Source organism: Phasianus colchicus, chromosome 1, assembly GCF_987193195.1.
Source record: "Phasianus colchicus chromosome 1, bPhaCol1.hap1.1, whole genome shotgun sequence".
Taxonomy (NCBI): domain Eukaryota; kingdom Metazoa; phylum Chordata; class Aves; order Galliformes; family Phasianidae; genus Phasianus; species Phasianus colchicus.
The window spans coordinates 130,013,925-130,027,786 of record NC_143436.1 but is presented as its reverse complement, the minus strand read 5'-3'; the positions used below and the strand labels follow the sequence as shown (position 1 = coordinate 130,027,786).

General features: G+C 41.9%; 1 protein-coding gene across 1 annotated transcript in view; it reads right to left on the bottom strand.

Annotated features, from left to right (window-relative positions):
- The window catches only part of DHRSX (dehydrogenase/reductase X-linked), a 162,353-nt gene that overhangs the window by 38,884 nt on the left and 109,607 nt on the right, over nt 1-13,862 (bottom strand). The window contains exon 5 of the mRNA XM_031596141.2: nt 5,767-5,974. Within this exon, the coding sequence (XP_031452001.2) occupies nt 5,767-5,974 (208 nt within the window). The remainder of the gene's footprint in view (nt 1-5,766; nt 5,975-13,862) is intronic.

The following is a 13,862-nucleotide window of genomic DNA, read 5'->3' as shown; positions in this document are numbered from 1 at the left end:
TCCTTTTGCATTTATAGTGCAAGCTTTTTGCAAAGAAGGACTGAAATACACTTATGTGGATGCATTAAGCACTGGAATACTTACTGCCACGCCGTAGGCGTGAAAAGCAGGAAACCTGAAGAAGAAATGATACTTCTAACTGAATACAGCAGTGTGCTGTAATTGGTATTGGTTTCTGTCAAGGGAATGTGATTTATTTTGCAAATAGAGCAAGAATATGCAATAGAAGTCATTGTGGGCAGCTGTTTTAACAATATAACTCCAAAAAAAAAAAAAAAAATCCACCCATATATTTCCCTAATGAAATAAAATCTAAAATTACACGTATCTATCTTTTTGACTAGAATAATCCTTTATGATTACAATATCTGTTGTTTTCATAGCATTTTATTAAGCATCAGTGCAGTAACATTGCTCTTTATATGTAACTGTACTGCATAAAATGGATTAATGAATACAAGGGTAATATTTAAAATCCCTCCTGCTTCTTCTTTCAAATTTTCCTTAATCATTACAGAATTGGAAAGTAAAGAGTACTACCACGCAACTACTATAATACATCAGCTTCAAGTTTGCTTTCATTTTCATTTGAAGATATATTACATATATTCCATAATGTCTTCCAGTCAGAGAATTAAGAAACTACTAGTGATAGATCAGTCATAAAAGGTGTGGGAGGAACCTACTGGAAAGTTATCAAAACAGTTATGAAAAAATGTTGACTCATCAAACCATTCTTTAGAAGAAAAGCAAATCAAAACTAAAACCAAACCAAGCTATCAAACGAGCAAACAAACAAAAAGATTTAAACTCATGTCCATCTTAAAAAAATGGCATTTGAAACCATGAAGATACTTTACTCTCACAGAATGGCTTAGAAATTGAAGGTTTGCAATTTCAGTTTGATCAACAACATACTTCAAAATGTGAATGACTGTACATTTTAAGGGCAATTACAGAGAAACTAGAAATAAAACATTATTTGAAAAATGGATTCATATTTTCAAAAATAATGTGAGATTTTAATTTTTTGTTGCTATCTGAGGACAATATTTTAAAAATCTCTGCAATATGTATCACATGACTCTCATCTTTCTGCCCAAACCTAATTGCAACTTCATTTACCAGCAAATACCACATATGCTCAAGAAGAGATGAAGGACACTACTGAAGAACAGGAAGCCTCCAGACGCTTTGCAGGACAGATTTTCCACACTGTGTGTGGCAGTTTCTCTGAAACACCTTACAAGAGGAGATTAACTGGAACTGCCTCATCTCCCCAGCATCCTCCCAGGTCCTGCACAGGTGTTTTTTTTTTTGCCCAATTTTTACAACATTTAGGACACAAATGTGACAACTGAGGATTTTCGCAATTCCTATCACTTCAATCTCAGTTGTCTCTGACATGACTCATGCACTAAGGTTACAGTGAAGAAACACAGACATTATCTGGGGACTGTACCAGCTTGGAGAGTTACAAAAAAAATGTCATCTCCTTTCATAGTAACAGAGCAGAGGAAAGAGAGCAGAAAAAAGTGTGACTAACTGTTCCTAAATATACAGGCGATGTGAACCAGAAAAGTAGCTGTATTACTATGGCTGGGGAGTTCATAAATTTATGATTCACAGCATTACAGAGCCTATTTGGCATGCAAAAAGAGAAGATGATGAAAGGAATTGTTAGTCATGGAGAAAGAGCTAGACAGAACACACGGCGATGCTAACCCCTGGGAAAGGATGCATGTTCAAGTATGACCAACAACCTGGGAAAGGGAGTAAGGTCTTTTTTGGTTCATTTTCCAGAAGATCCTTCTTACTTTGGTAGGTAGAATAATTGAAAGAGTGCCTTCCTTCCTAGCCTGGTAAGCGCACCGTGAACTCCTGTTCTCTGTTCAAGCCTACCTCAAATGGAGGGGATGGCACAACATTCTTCAAATGTTTTCTGAAGCCAGATGACCTTATTCTGTCATAGCCGTACTTTTTTCTTTCCTCACTTTAGAAAGCATTTTAAGCAGGCAGAGGAGGAGAAAAGGACATAACAGTTAAGGTGTTCTACTGTTGTGGTGCAAAATGTCAGCATGCAATTGCTTAGACTACCACCGCTGAAATGCTTGCAGGTAGATTTTCTGTTAAACTTTCACCTCCTCAAAAACAGCAGTGTTCGAAGTAGGGATGAAGGAGAATGATTTGCCTTAGGGATGCCCTTGTCAACTCACGTGATTTCTGTTGAAAATGGTCTGGATCTAAAAGACCACAAAGGTGTTTGATGTTCTTCGTATAACCTTCAGCAAAAGAACTGGGAGAACAGTCACTGCTCTTGTGCGTTTGCATTTTCAATAACACACATGAAACAAGCTATGCCATGCCAGTTTGGAACAAGCTCTGTCCTGCCTTGATGTACCCATGCTGTGTCTCTTTCACTAGTGTGTGTGGGAAGAGGATGGGTGGGAAAGAGGGAAAATGACATAGGTGAGAAATAGGACTGGGGTTGGGGGGATAAGATAAGCAGAAAAGAAATGGAGAGTCGTATATAATCTGTTGAGCAGAAATAAGATGAAGAAGGAAGAGAAAAAAATGAGACAGAGAGGGAAAAGGCAATGGAGAGAAAAGAAGTGACAAGATACAGGTGAAAGTGAAACTGCAAATTCAGAAATCAAGCAGGCAAGCATGAAGAGAGATAAGAAAGGAAGAAAAATAATTGAGTGCACAAGGAAAATCAAGGAACACGTAAGATAACACTCCCACCAAAAAGGAGCTGAAAAGAGAAAACATAGGATAAATGAGACTGGTAAGATGGCAGAACGCAAACAAAAGAGGAAATATGGAACAGAATAGCAAAAGCTGCCTTTAATGCTGTTCCCAAGTAAGACATTTTGACAATTATTTGTTTTGATGTGGCCCTGTAGTTACTGTGATACAGTTGACTTCTGGCTTCAGACCAAAATTCTGAACATTAAGCAAAAGCAAGGCAAGTTGGGAGCGATGGCCACAACTGTGACTGTCAACCCAGGGTCTCCTGAGTGGGAGAATGACTGCACAGAAAATCTGTGGTAAAGCAGAGAACTGCAACATGGTTTACTTTCTCCTTCATGTTAAAAGTCCTTTTGCCTTTCCTTCTCTGCCATATGTGATGGATAGATCCCTCCTCTGCCACCATTACTCACCTCCAGTTTGGATACTAGCCCAACCAAAATCTAGAAATAATGGGACAAGAGTATGGTAAAAATTCAGTCTGCTGCCACTGGTAATTTCTCCAACACAGAGTATAGCTCCCTTTCTCCAATGTGAACAAGTGACTCCAAATTGTTTGGCTGCCTTCCTGCAAGGTAAGGACTCCCCATCAATCAAGGAACATAGACCCAAGTTATGAAATGCACTACAGCCAGTAAGTCAGTACAAGTCAAGATAACGAAAAGCCAGTGCAAGTTTTTTTTAAGGAAGATTTTGCATTTAAAAAAGATACAAAAATGAGGGATGCCATCACTGGAAAACTGTGTCAGTCCATGGGATGCTGTCATATCACAGTGCTTGCCATGGACGTCCTTAGTGCATCCATCAGGGTTTCTAAACGCTACTCTAAATCACAAGGCGACTCCAAGGCTTCACAGTGTCAGCAATGCCTTGGTACTCTGCAGCAGCCTTCCAGGGCTGCCAAACCACTCACTCACGCTGTGGAAATGTACCCGAATGCACCAGCAATCTCACTGAGTGCAGCAGGACCAGTTATGAAATAGCAAACTATTCACCCGCGCAGGGGCATATCAACAGCTAGGTTAAAAACAACAGGACTGTCTTCTTCCACCTGAACAAAGAAGAGGTTTGAAGTTCAGTTCACAGTCCTTTCTGGAAGCCACTGAGGTGCCTGAGGGAGCAGGTTCTCCCGTCTCCTGCAAATCACTGAAAGTACCCACATGGGAAAGGGAACACAATATTAGCCAGAGTCTGTCCTCCTCTGAAATTCAGAAGGGAAGGATTTGGCACAAAAGCTGCAAATCTCACCGGTGCGTATTTTTTCCTTTTCATAAGATTGGTCATGTTCATGCTCAGCCTGAATTTTTCTAATTAAAACATCTCTAGTTCCTTTATAATATGAGTTAATAATAATGAATCACAGATAAGGATGATCCTAGTCTAAAGAGGCACAGTACAAGGCTTTGCTATAATCAAAGAAACTACTGTTATCTAGAGCCACGGAACAACCACGTTTAATTTTGCATTCTGCACTTTACCCCGAAGAAATACTAATTACACTCCTCCTTAGTTCCCTTGCATGGTGCCATTCAACACATGCACATCAGAAATGATGAATATAGACATCAAGTGAAGAGTAAGGATAATTTCCTGCAGTTGTTTTACAAGCAAGAGATTAAACTGCTACAACCCTGCAGAGTTTAAGCAATGTGCTTGTAATAAAACTGATGCTGTAGTATGTAATCAGAAGTCTAACATAAAGTTTGATATGCTTAATGCAGCATTCATATGTAAAATGTGTGCAGTGAAAACAGCTCGGCCCTCTAATTTCAGTCTATGTTCCAAAATGAAACCTCGGGCCAAGTGCCTCTACAGACTTGCTGAAGTCCTTGTCAAAGGACTGAGACAGAATTTCTGCAGGACAAAATCCAGGGTACCTTCGTGCAAGTAGCAACTCTTTGGAGTCCATCAGAAGAGAGATCTAATCTGAGGTCAGGTCAGATCAGCACATTACTTCCACATGTGATTGCATGTGGCAATCATAAGATCTATTATCTCAGTTATCCTGCTAATTCCTCAGTTTGTTAAATAATTCTGCACAGAGATATCTACCACATCATTTGATGTCTTCCTCATGTTACCAGCATCCCATAGATATTACCTCAGTTTTCCTACATGAAAGTAGTTGGGAAGAATACAGCCATGCAGCTCCATGGACCTTGCTAGGCCACATGCAAAGCGCTGGGATCTCAATGACCTGCCTGTTCTCTGTTTCCTCAGGTAAGTGCAGAGGGTGACACAGGCAAGAAGCAGGACTTGGGCACAGAATCCTTTGAGGTGGAAGGGATCTTTAAATGTCATCTACTCCAATTCTCCTGCAATGAACAAGGACATCTAGAGCATCTGCAGTGCTTCCCTTGGCCAGCCTGTGAGGGCTGAGGAGGATGGCAGGGGAGGATGGAGAAGGGCCATGGCAGAGGAGGGGGACCAGGAGATGACGAGTGAGGGATGTGAGGATGGAGCAGGGCGCATCAGGTGCCAGCTGGCAGGGATGCCCAGAAGGAAGAAGTGGCAGACAGGATGTGGGCTGAGGGAAGCTGCGAGGCAGGGCAGGCAGGTGTGGCCAGGCAGCCCTGCAACAGCCCGGCCCCTCTCTCAGCCCTGCACTCAGCCAGCCCCAGGTGGGTAGCCACAGGCATCTGCCTGTACTCTTTGGGGACAGGATGAGGGCTCTGCACTTGCTCAGCCCAGGAGAGAACTCATGTGATGATGAAGCCTGTTAGCATTCACCCCAGCCATTTTAAAACATCGCCTTTATTCCACCTCTGTGATCAGGCAGTGAAGAGTCCAGACAGCACCGCAGCCATTGCTGCAATGTGAGCGCTGGGAAGGAAACAAGGTTTCAAGGTTCAAAATAAGAGACTGCAAGCTTTGCTCGAGTTGTAAGCAATTGCTTGAGAAGCACTGTTAATTAAAAACAAAAACAAAACAAAAGAAAAATCAGCACTAAAAACCCCACAATTTATTCTGCACACTCTTCCTGAAAATCAGTGAGTACCCAACATGGATTGGTACCTGCTTTGTAAGTCGTCCAGGTGCAATTTGCCTACATAATGGGTGGCTGATGAGACAGTGACGATCCTAGCGCTGTGACTGTGCGTTCCTGATTGCTTCAGCGTATCCAAGAGGAGGTTAGTCAGCAGGAAGTGTCCCAAGTAGTTCAAGCCAAAGTGCTCCTCAAACCCATCCTCTGTCTGCCTTTCAGGGACCAGCATCACCCCAGCTGAAGGAGAGAGGGAAAAACAATTGATTTATTTGAGAGGAGAAGCTAGACAGAAGGAGCATGGATCTCCTGCTGCACAAGATAAACATGGCATTTAGAGCAGTGAATGACTGCTGATGGCATGAGAAGTGTGAAGCTGACACTGACTGATTTCTGCTGAGAAAAATGTCAAAATCCCCACTTGCGTTCCTTTAGCCAGAAGCCAGGTAGAACAGCTCTCTCCCTCCCTACCTGCAGGACTACAGGGATAAATGAAAGGTGTGAAAGTGTTCTGAAAACATTAAAAACTGGTTTAACTCTCTGCTGGCATGCCAGAATTCAACACTGCAAGTCTTCAACAGTAATAATTCCACCTGGAAGAGGAGGGTGATCCCAACAACGCTCCCTCCATCAAAGAGCTCAGGAGAGCAGGGACAAGACCAAGCCAAGCAGCAGATCTGGTCACCCAGACAGCTTTCTGCTGAGCCCTGGCTGCAGTTTAAAGATCTGTTGAGTCTTTGTCTGAAATCTGCAACTTCAATCTCACTGTTATGAGTGAGAAAAGATGTTGTAAATTTACCCAGTATATATTAATTACTGTGTTTATATGCAGCTGCATATTGAAACAAATTTCTGAATGCTTATTTTGGCAATAGTTTTGCATATATTTCTAGAAACCACAATTTTCTAACTCAGCGCTTAAAATAAGCATCCACATCCCTCACATGAGATGTTGATTTCAGCATTTTGAAGAAAATCTTGAGCTAATGTGTGAACTGTACCGTGTACTGAAGCTGTGTGGGGGTTAGCTATCTCACTCAATTATGAAGTGGATTTTAATGTTATAAATTATTCTTATTTTATTAAAATTTAATTATCACACGAGTGGACCTCACTTCTGTAATTTAAATGCAGATATACGTGGTTCATAGAGAATAACGTTGCAGGCCATTTATCTTCTCACTAATGCACATGACTGTGATACAGCAGAATGGCTTCCTCTGCTCACAGACATAAAAGGATCTCAGCTTTATCCTCACACTACTTCATGTGCCCATTAAAAACCCCTTAACTTACCGTTGCTTGACATCAGACCGATGATGGCATATTAAATTCCCTCTTAAAATTACTCATGCTGCCTGTCTGCATCTCTCCTTCTTTAAGAGGATTCAACCATCAGACGGCTTTGCTTTGCCACTGCGGCTCAGGTTGAACAGGTTGTACTTTCAAGATCTCTTTAGCATGGTTAATACCTATAGTTTCACCTGTAGATTCACCTACGGACTGCCAGCTGCTTAATGGACACGCATGTCAAAAATTGCTGGCACTGTGAGGAAGCGCAGTCCAGAGCAAAAGAAGAGCATTTTGTAGGAGTGGAGATTAGCCATGCTATTGTTGTGCTGCATTATGCAGTCAGGGGAGAGAATGAGCATGAAAAATGGGGAAAATTAAACGGTGAGAGGACATAAAGAAAATGCATAAACCTATGTTATGCATTTGTAAGATGGAAAAGAAAATGCAAGTGAGGAAGGGAGCATAAGACAACTGGAGAAAAAGAGCGAGTGAGTGAGGGGAAGTAAGGAGAGGAGAGACAGGGGTAGAATGGAAAGAGAACAAGAGAAAGGTTTGGGTGCAATATAGCACACGTGAACAAAGCCCTTCCTCCACTCTGCCAGCTGATGAAATGAATGAGAGAAACAAAGTGCAGATTACACGCCTGGCCTCGATGCAAGCTCTAACTGGTGTTATCTCTGTCATCACAACCACTTTCCCAGGTCCCTCAGAATGATGGGAAAACCCAGTCACCGGATGCGGTGTCTCTGCATGACAAATCTCATCTTTAATAATGGAGAGACACAAATTAGAGGCTGTCTGTCTGGGTGTCCTGCTGTATTCTCATTCCTCAGCAGCACTTATTCTGATGTATGGTGCAACTGCTCACATAGCTGTGGAACAAAAACATTTCCTTTTCCTCCAAAACTTGCAGATGTAGCATACATGACATCCGAAACAGAGCCCTCGACTAAACACTGATGTGAAGGTTATGGATGAACAGAAACTGAGGCAAGTTCTGTTGGAACTTGGAGCTGTCCTTTTTTCTGGGACGAGGAAAGGAGGGAAAGGCTGGGAGGGAACCAAAGTCTCAGCTGGCTGCAGTGTGAGTTTTAGCAGAGATGGAGTTTGGCATGAGCTGCTCAAAGGCAGATGGGAGCAGCACTGCATCTGTGAGTACTGGGGCTGGTACAAGGAAATGATTTGCACCTTTCCGGGGCTCATCCTGCCTTCCAAAACTCTGAAACTTGGAAAAGGAGAAAAACAGTTTGTATGATATATATTAGCAGCAAAACAGATCAAGTGGAAGTCCAAGACAGAAAAAGAACAAAGAGCAGCCCTTGCACAGCAAAGCAGATGTGATCCCCAAATGCTGCCTCTTGGTCTCCCTGAGCTTTGGATCACTATAAGGCCTTCCAGTAAGCATACAAATTTCTGCTGGCAGAGTCAGATGGAAGGACAGAGGAATTTGTCCAGGGAGAAATGCTGCAGGTGGCTGCTACAGCTATGCAGCTGTACCATAGAATCATTAGGGTTGGAGAAGACCTTCAAGATCATCTAGTCCAACCATCAACCCAACACCACTATGTACACTAACCATGTCCCTCAGTGACACATCTACACGTTTCTTGAGCACTTCCAGGGACAGAGACTCTACCCCCTCCCTGGGCAGCCTCTGCCACAGTCTCAGCGCATTTTTTGAGAAGAAGTTGTTCTTAATATCCAACCTAAACTTTCCATGGTGCAAATTACAGCCAGCCTGCAATGGCTGTGCAGGCCACCATCGCTCCCACTGGCCCTACTCTGCACTGACTCCCCTGAGCTGAAATGCAGTCAAGTGCTTGAGCAAGCACAACCACTCTCACTTGGGTTTGCTGCTGGCACAGTTCCCTTTTTCTCTTCAAGATCAGATCAAATTCTATTAATCTAATAAAATCTTTGAAAGACAGAGATTTTTTTAAAACATCTTTGACGTGGTTCATACCAAGGCTTTCAAAAAATGATGCTCTGCAATTTGAAGGCACTTTCTCTCAGTTGAGGAGAAGCCATTTTAATTCGCTGAGAGTGAGTTTGCAAAGCAATACTCAACAGAAAACTGAACTTGGCTACTTTTCTGGCACAAGGAAAAAACATTCTTCTTTTATTTTTTGTTTTTTTAAATTATTAACTACCTAACATTCAGTAGGTACTAAAAGTGACATGCTATTGATTTTCCTTTGTCCAGAAATGTCATCAGCTTTACTCAAGGGCCTGAAAGGTAACTCAAAGAATGAAAGCTGCTTCTATTTTTAATTCTTTAAATTAATCCAATACTATTTTGTATGTATTTTTCTTTTTCCTTTTTTTTTCCATCCTACCTATTCACTATGAACTAAGAATGGTTTTGCTTATTCTTCCAGTGCAAAATACTACCAAATATCTGTCTGATTTTAATTACCATTAGTCAGTCTCTGTTTTTTTTGGAGTGCATGCAAAGTTTGAAGAGGCAGCATGCAGTCCATTAGTTCCAAATGCCTCAGTTCTGATATAACCCTCCTTTATATTCTTTCCTCAGATTTAGTTAGGTTGTTTTCAGACAAAAAAAAAGTGCCACTGATAGGAGCATGACATTAGGAAATGAATTAATAAATAAGCTGAGAATGAGCTTTTGCTTTGCAGTTGATTAGTTGTTACTGAAATGTTCAGGAAAGAGGCTGACAGCTTGCATGTAGAAAACTGCCAGAATGACACACTGATGTGCGATTTTGCAACTATGCTGAGTGACTGTTCTTATTACAAAGTAATACATTCCAATGTGCCACAGTTATTTATGTATTGCAATTTGTAACTTAACTAATTAGCTATAACATTTTTTTAAAAAAGCTATCATTTTATTAAAATGAGTAGGCAACAGAGAACAGAGGATATTTTTTCTCAAAGAATGAATATAACTCAAGAGAACTGTCTTTGCAATCATTCATCTATCATGACTGCCTATAAAAATTTCCAATGAAGCTATCTGGGATCCATCAATGAACTAGTCTTATGTGATTGTAACAGTATAATGAATCTAAAAAGTATAAGTTTATGAGAGATGAAAACATTACTGCCCAGGCATACCACATTTTTATTGGCTTATATAAGAAGATTTGTATCATGCTTGCCTGTGCTGCAGATGAAGGTAAGCACTGCTGTAATTCCCGTATCTCCAGCTGCACAAAACATCCTTCAACTCTACTACAGATTTAAAAATACAAGTATTCCATTTGTTAAGATTTATTTACAGTGAGCTACTTGGAGGTTTTAAAGCTACTTCTCTCAAAAACACTTAAAATAAATTAAAGATAACATGGGTAAGATTTAAAATCTCTCTTCCAGATGCAGATCAAAATGCCTTTCTTCCTAGACAGCTCATGGAGCTACATTTGGATGCAGCATCCCCACATGTCGGCCTGTTATTCCTGGCAACCTAGAGGACTGGCCAGCAGTACAAGAGATCAGTTGCATGAGTGATGCCTTCACAGCAGGAGAAGAACCTATATAACCACATTTACCTAATTCTTGCTGTTTGCAAGAGACAGGTTCTCAAGGGGAAAAATGAAGAGAAAGCATTACTCCAAAGGAAAGAGCAAAGCCTTTTCTACAAACAGGTTTTGTGTTTTTTCCCTGCATGAGTGCAGGCACATAGGGCAAACCTCTTCACTGATTTCTCAAATTGCACTAGGTTGCACATGCATACACCAAAAGTTCTACCAGTGGGTCTTTCTAGCTATACATCACCACAGTCTAATTCTCTCCTAAATATGCGATAGTGAACACCACCACCTAAATTTTATGCTGTAGCATAAAGATCTAGGTGTCACCTAGAGTCCTAACAAGGGACCAGACCCTCAGACACCAGGGCATCTGTCTGTCCTCAGTGGTGGGACAGTCTTAAGCATTTGTGGACATACCTTGGAAGGGATTGGACACCTGAAAGTAGGTTTGTTCACTGCTGCTAGGACTGAGACCTGGGCTGCAGAGCAGAGGTGTCCCCAGATCTCCCTTGCCTCTTCCTAGAATCATAGAATGGCTGGGACTGAAAAGGACCTCAAAGATCGTCTAGTTTCAACACCCCTGCTGTATGCAGGGTCACCAACCACCAGACCAGGCTGCCCAGAGCCACATCCATCCTGGCCCTGAATGCCTCCAGGGATGGGGCATCCACAACCTTTCTGGGCAACCAGTTCCAGTGCATCACCACCCAGAAGAAGTCCCTGCCTGTGTTCTGCTCTCTCCCTTACCCTAACATCAGGTGACCCGACATCAATCTTATCGAGGAGCAGCATGTGTGCAGTGGGAAGGAGAGAGGTTCAGCCCCAGACATTCTTATCAGTTTCATCTGCCTCTCTCCTGCAGTGAGTTCACCGTCCCTAATTTTCTTACCCAGCTACCCTAGTCCTTTGTGCCTGATCCCATGGGATCTCACCATGCCTCCTGCATGTGCTTCCACTCACACACCACACTCCGTTCCCTCTGGTCCAAGGCTGGTTTCCTTACGGGGCTGGGAGTCTCCCACCAGCCTCTCCTTCCTTGGCTCAGCTTCCACCACAGGTGACATGGGGATAGGTGGCAGTTAATTTGTAAAAGTTTTATGATTAATCAGAGGCTAGGCAAAAGAGAGAGATTATAATGAGGTCTTATAAAGTGCTTCTCTTCATCATCACTAGCAATCCCAGCTTCCCCCTTGCTACTTGCTCTTTTTGTATTTCTTGATTGAGTAATATATGCTACATTCATAGTTTAAAAGTCTTTCAATCAGAAAACACCAATGTACCGCCATTGGGTTCTTCCCCATCCCAAAGGTTCTCATCTGACAGCACTGTCTCCCCACCAGCTCTTCACTCACTCTTCTGCCATCTCTCCCTTTTAACCTCTCAGTCTGACTGTTCTAAACCCTCAGATCCTCAGCTGACACTTCTAGTTCAGTTCTCCACACCTTGGCTTCTTGTATAAATCTCTCTCTTGCAAGTTACAGTCTTGACCCATCTGCATTCAGACTAGATCTTCCCTTTACAACAGCACTGGTTTTGTCCTTACGTCTAAACATGCAGCAGCCAGCATGTGCACAGAGATATGGGCAGCAGCAATGCGAGGTCATCAGCTACAGCAACTCATCAGCCATGTCTGTGAGACAGACAATCACCTCCCATCTTCACAGCTGTGCCTCAGCTATGAATCAAAGCAAGACTTGCGCAGTCCCAAGTCAAGACATGCTTGGTGCAGGCAAATCTTTAGCTGTTAGAAAGTGAAAAATGGTTTTCACACTGAAAAGCTTAACGTGCTTCTGTCTCAATGCAGCATGGGAATGTTCTACTGGTGGTGAAGAGTTCATCCATCTCTGACACAAAGGCAGCATCATGCCAGTAATCAAGTCCCAATTTCAAAACATGATAACATGTAAAGAGCTTTTTTAAAGAAACTTGCCATCAGTTTTGACATCATAAAAAAAACCACAATGTTGTTTCTTTCTCTTATCTGAAAACAGATAAACACTCTTATCTCGCATTCCAAATATTAAATAAAAATAAATCAGCCTAAGACAAATAACTGGCATCAAAACTTTTAGCCTAAACATTAGAAATTAGTCTAACTGGTGAGGAACTGCAAAGTGAGCAATGCCAGCTGATAGCGTTCATGCATTAACAGAGAAGAGAAAAGTGGACTGTATTGGTTATGCCAACAGAGATAAACAGTTGTGTATTTCCAGCAAAGACAAATAAAAGGGGAAAAAAAAAAAAAAAAAAGCAAGATGCAGTCCAGAGGAGGGCCACTAAAATGATCATAGGGCTGGAGCACCTCTCCTACGAGGAAAGGTTGAGGGAACTGGCATTGTTTAGCTTGGAGAAGAGAAGGCTTTGGGGACACCACATTGTGACCTCCCAGTACTTGAAAGGAGTGTATGAACAGGAGGAGGAACGGCTGTTTACAAGGGTGGATAGTGAAAGGATAAGGGGAAATGGTTTTAAACTGAGACGGGGGATTTAGTTTGGATATTAGGAGGAAGTTTTTCACTCAAGCGTGGTGACACACTGGAACAGGTTGCCCGAGGAAGTTGTGGATGCCCCATCCCTGGAGGCATTCAAGGCCAGGCTGGATGTGGCTCTGGGCAGCCTGGTCTGGTGGCTGGCGACCCTGCACATAGGGGGTTGGAACTGGATGATCTTTGAGGTCCTTTTCAACCCAGGCCATTCTATGATTCTGTGATTTTATGTTTCTATGAAATTGTCTTTATTCAAGGATGATGACAGCAAAAACTCAAACCGTGTGGGGTTCAGTGAAGAACAGGTTATAATACCTCAGATTCACTTCTGGATTCAGTGTCATTCTGCAACGCAGTGAATATACAAGATCACAGGCTAGTTCCCCAGAAAAGGTATCAGTTTAGAAAAGAAAATATGACCGATAAGTGAGGCTTTTGTTTTACCCTAAAATAAATCCAAGCATACGTAATCATTTCTGGCTAGAAAAAAGTATATAAATCCTAAGTATATACTCAGTAAATGTTTTGTTATTTGTGTTGGCACTGTGGTGAGTTATCCCCCTCACAACTTGAAAATAGGAAAGTCACTTGTAGTTTTTTCATTCAATAGAAAGTTCTCCTAGAATTAAAATACCTTGTTTTGCATTTTGTGTAAAAAATACTTTACCCAAAAGCTATGAAAAGATTAGGTTAGAATAAACCATGGCTCATTCCCGCCTCTCAGAAAAGCCAGTGGCAAATGTCCCAAACACTAAAGCAGAACCAGTTGGGTTTCCTAATCCATCAATAGCTGAATTTTGTATCTGTCTTCCACTGATAAAAAAACCGTATTCAGGACATAAAAGCAAGTGGGTC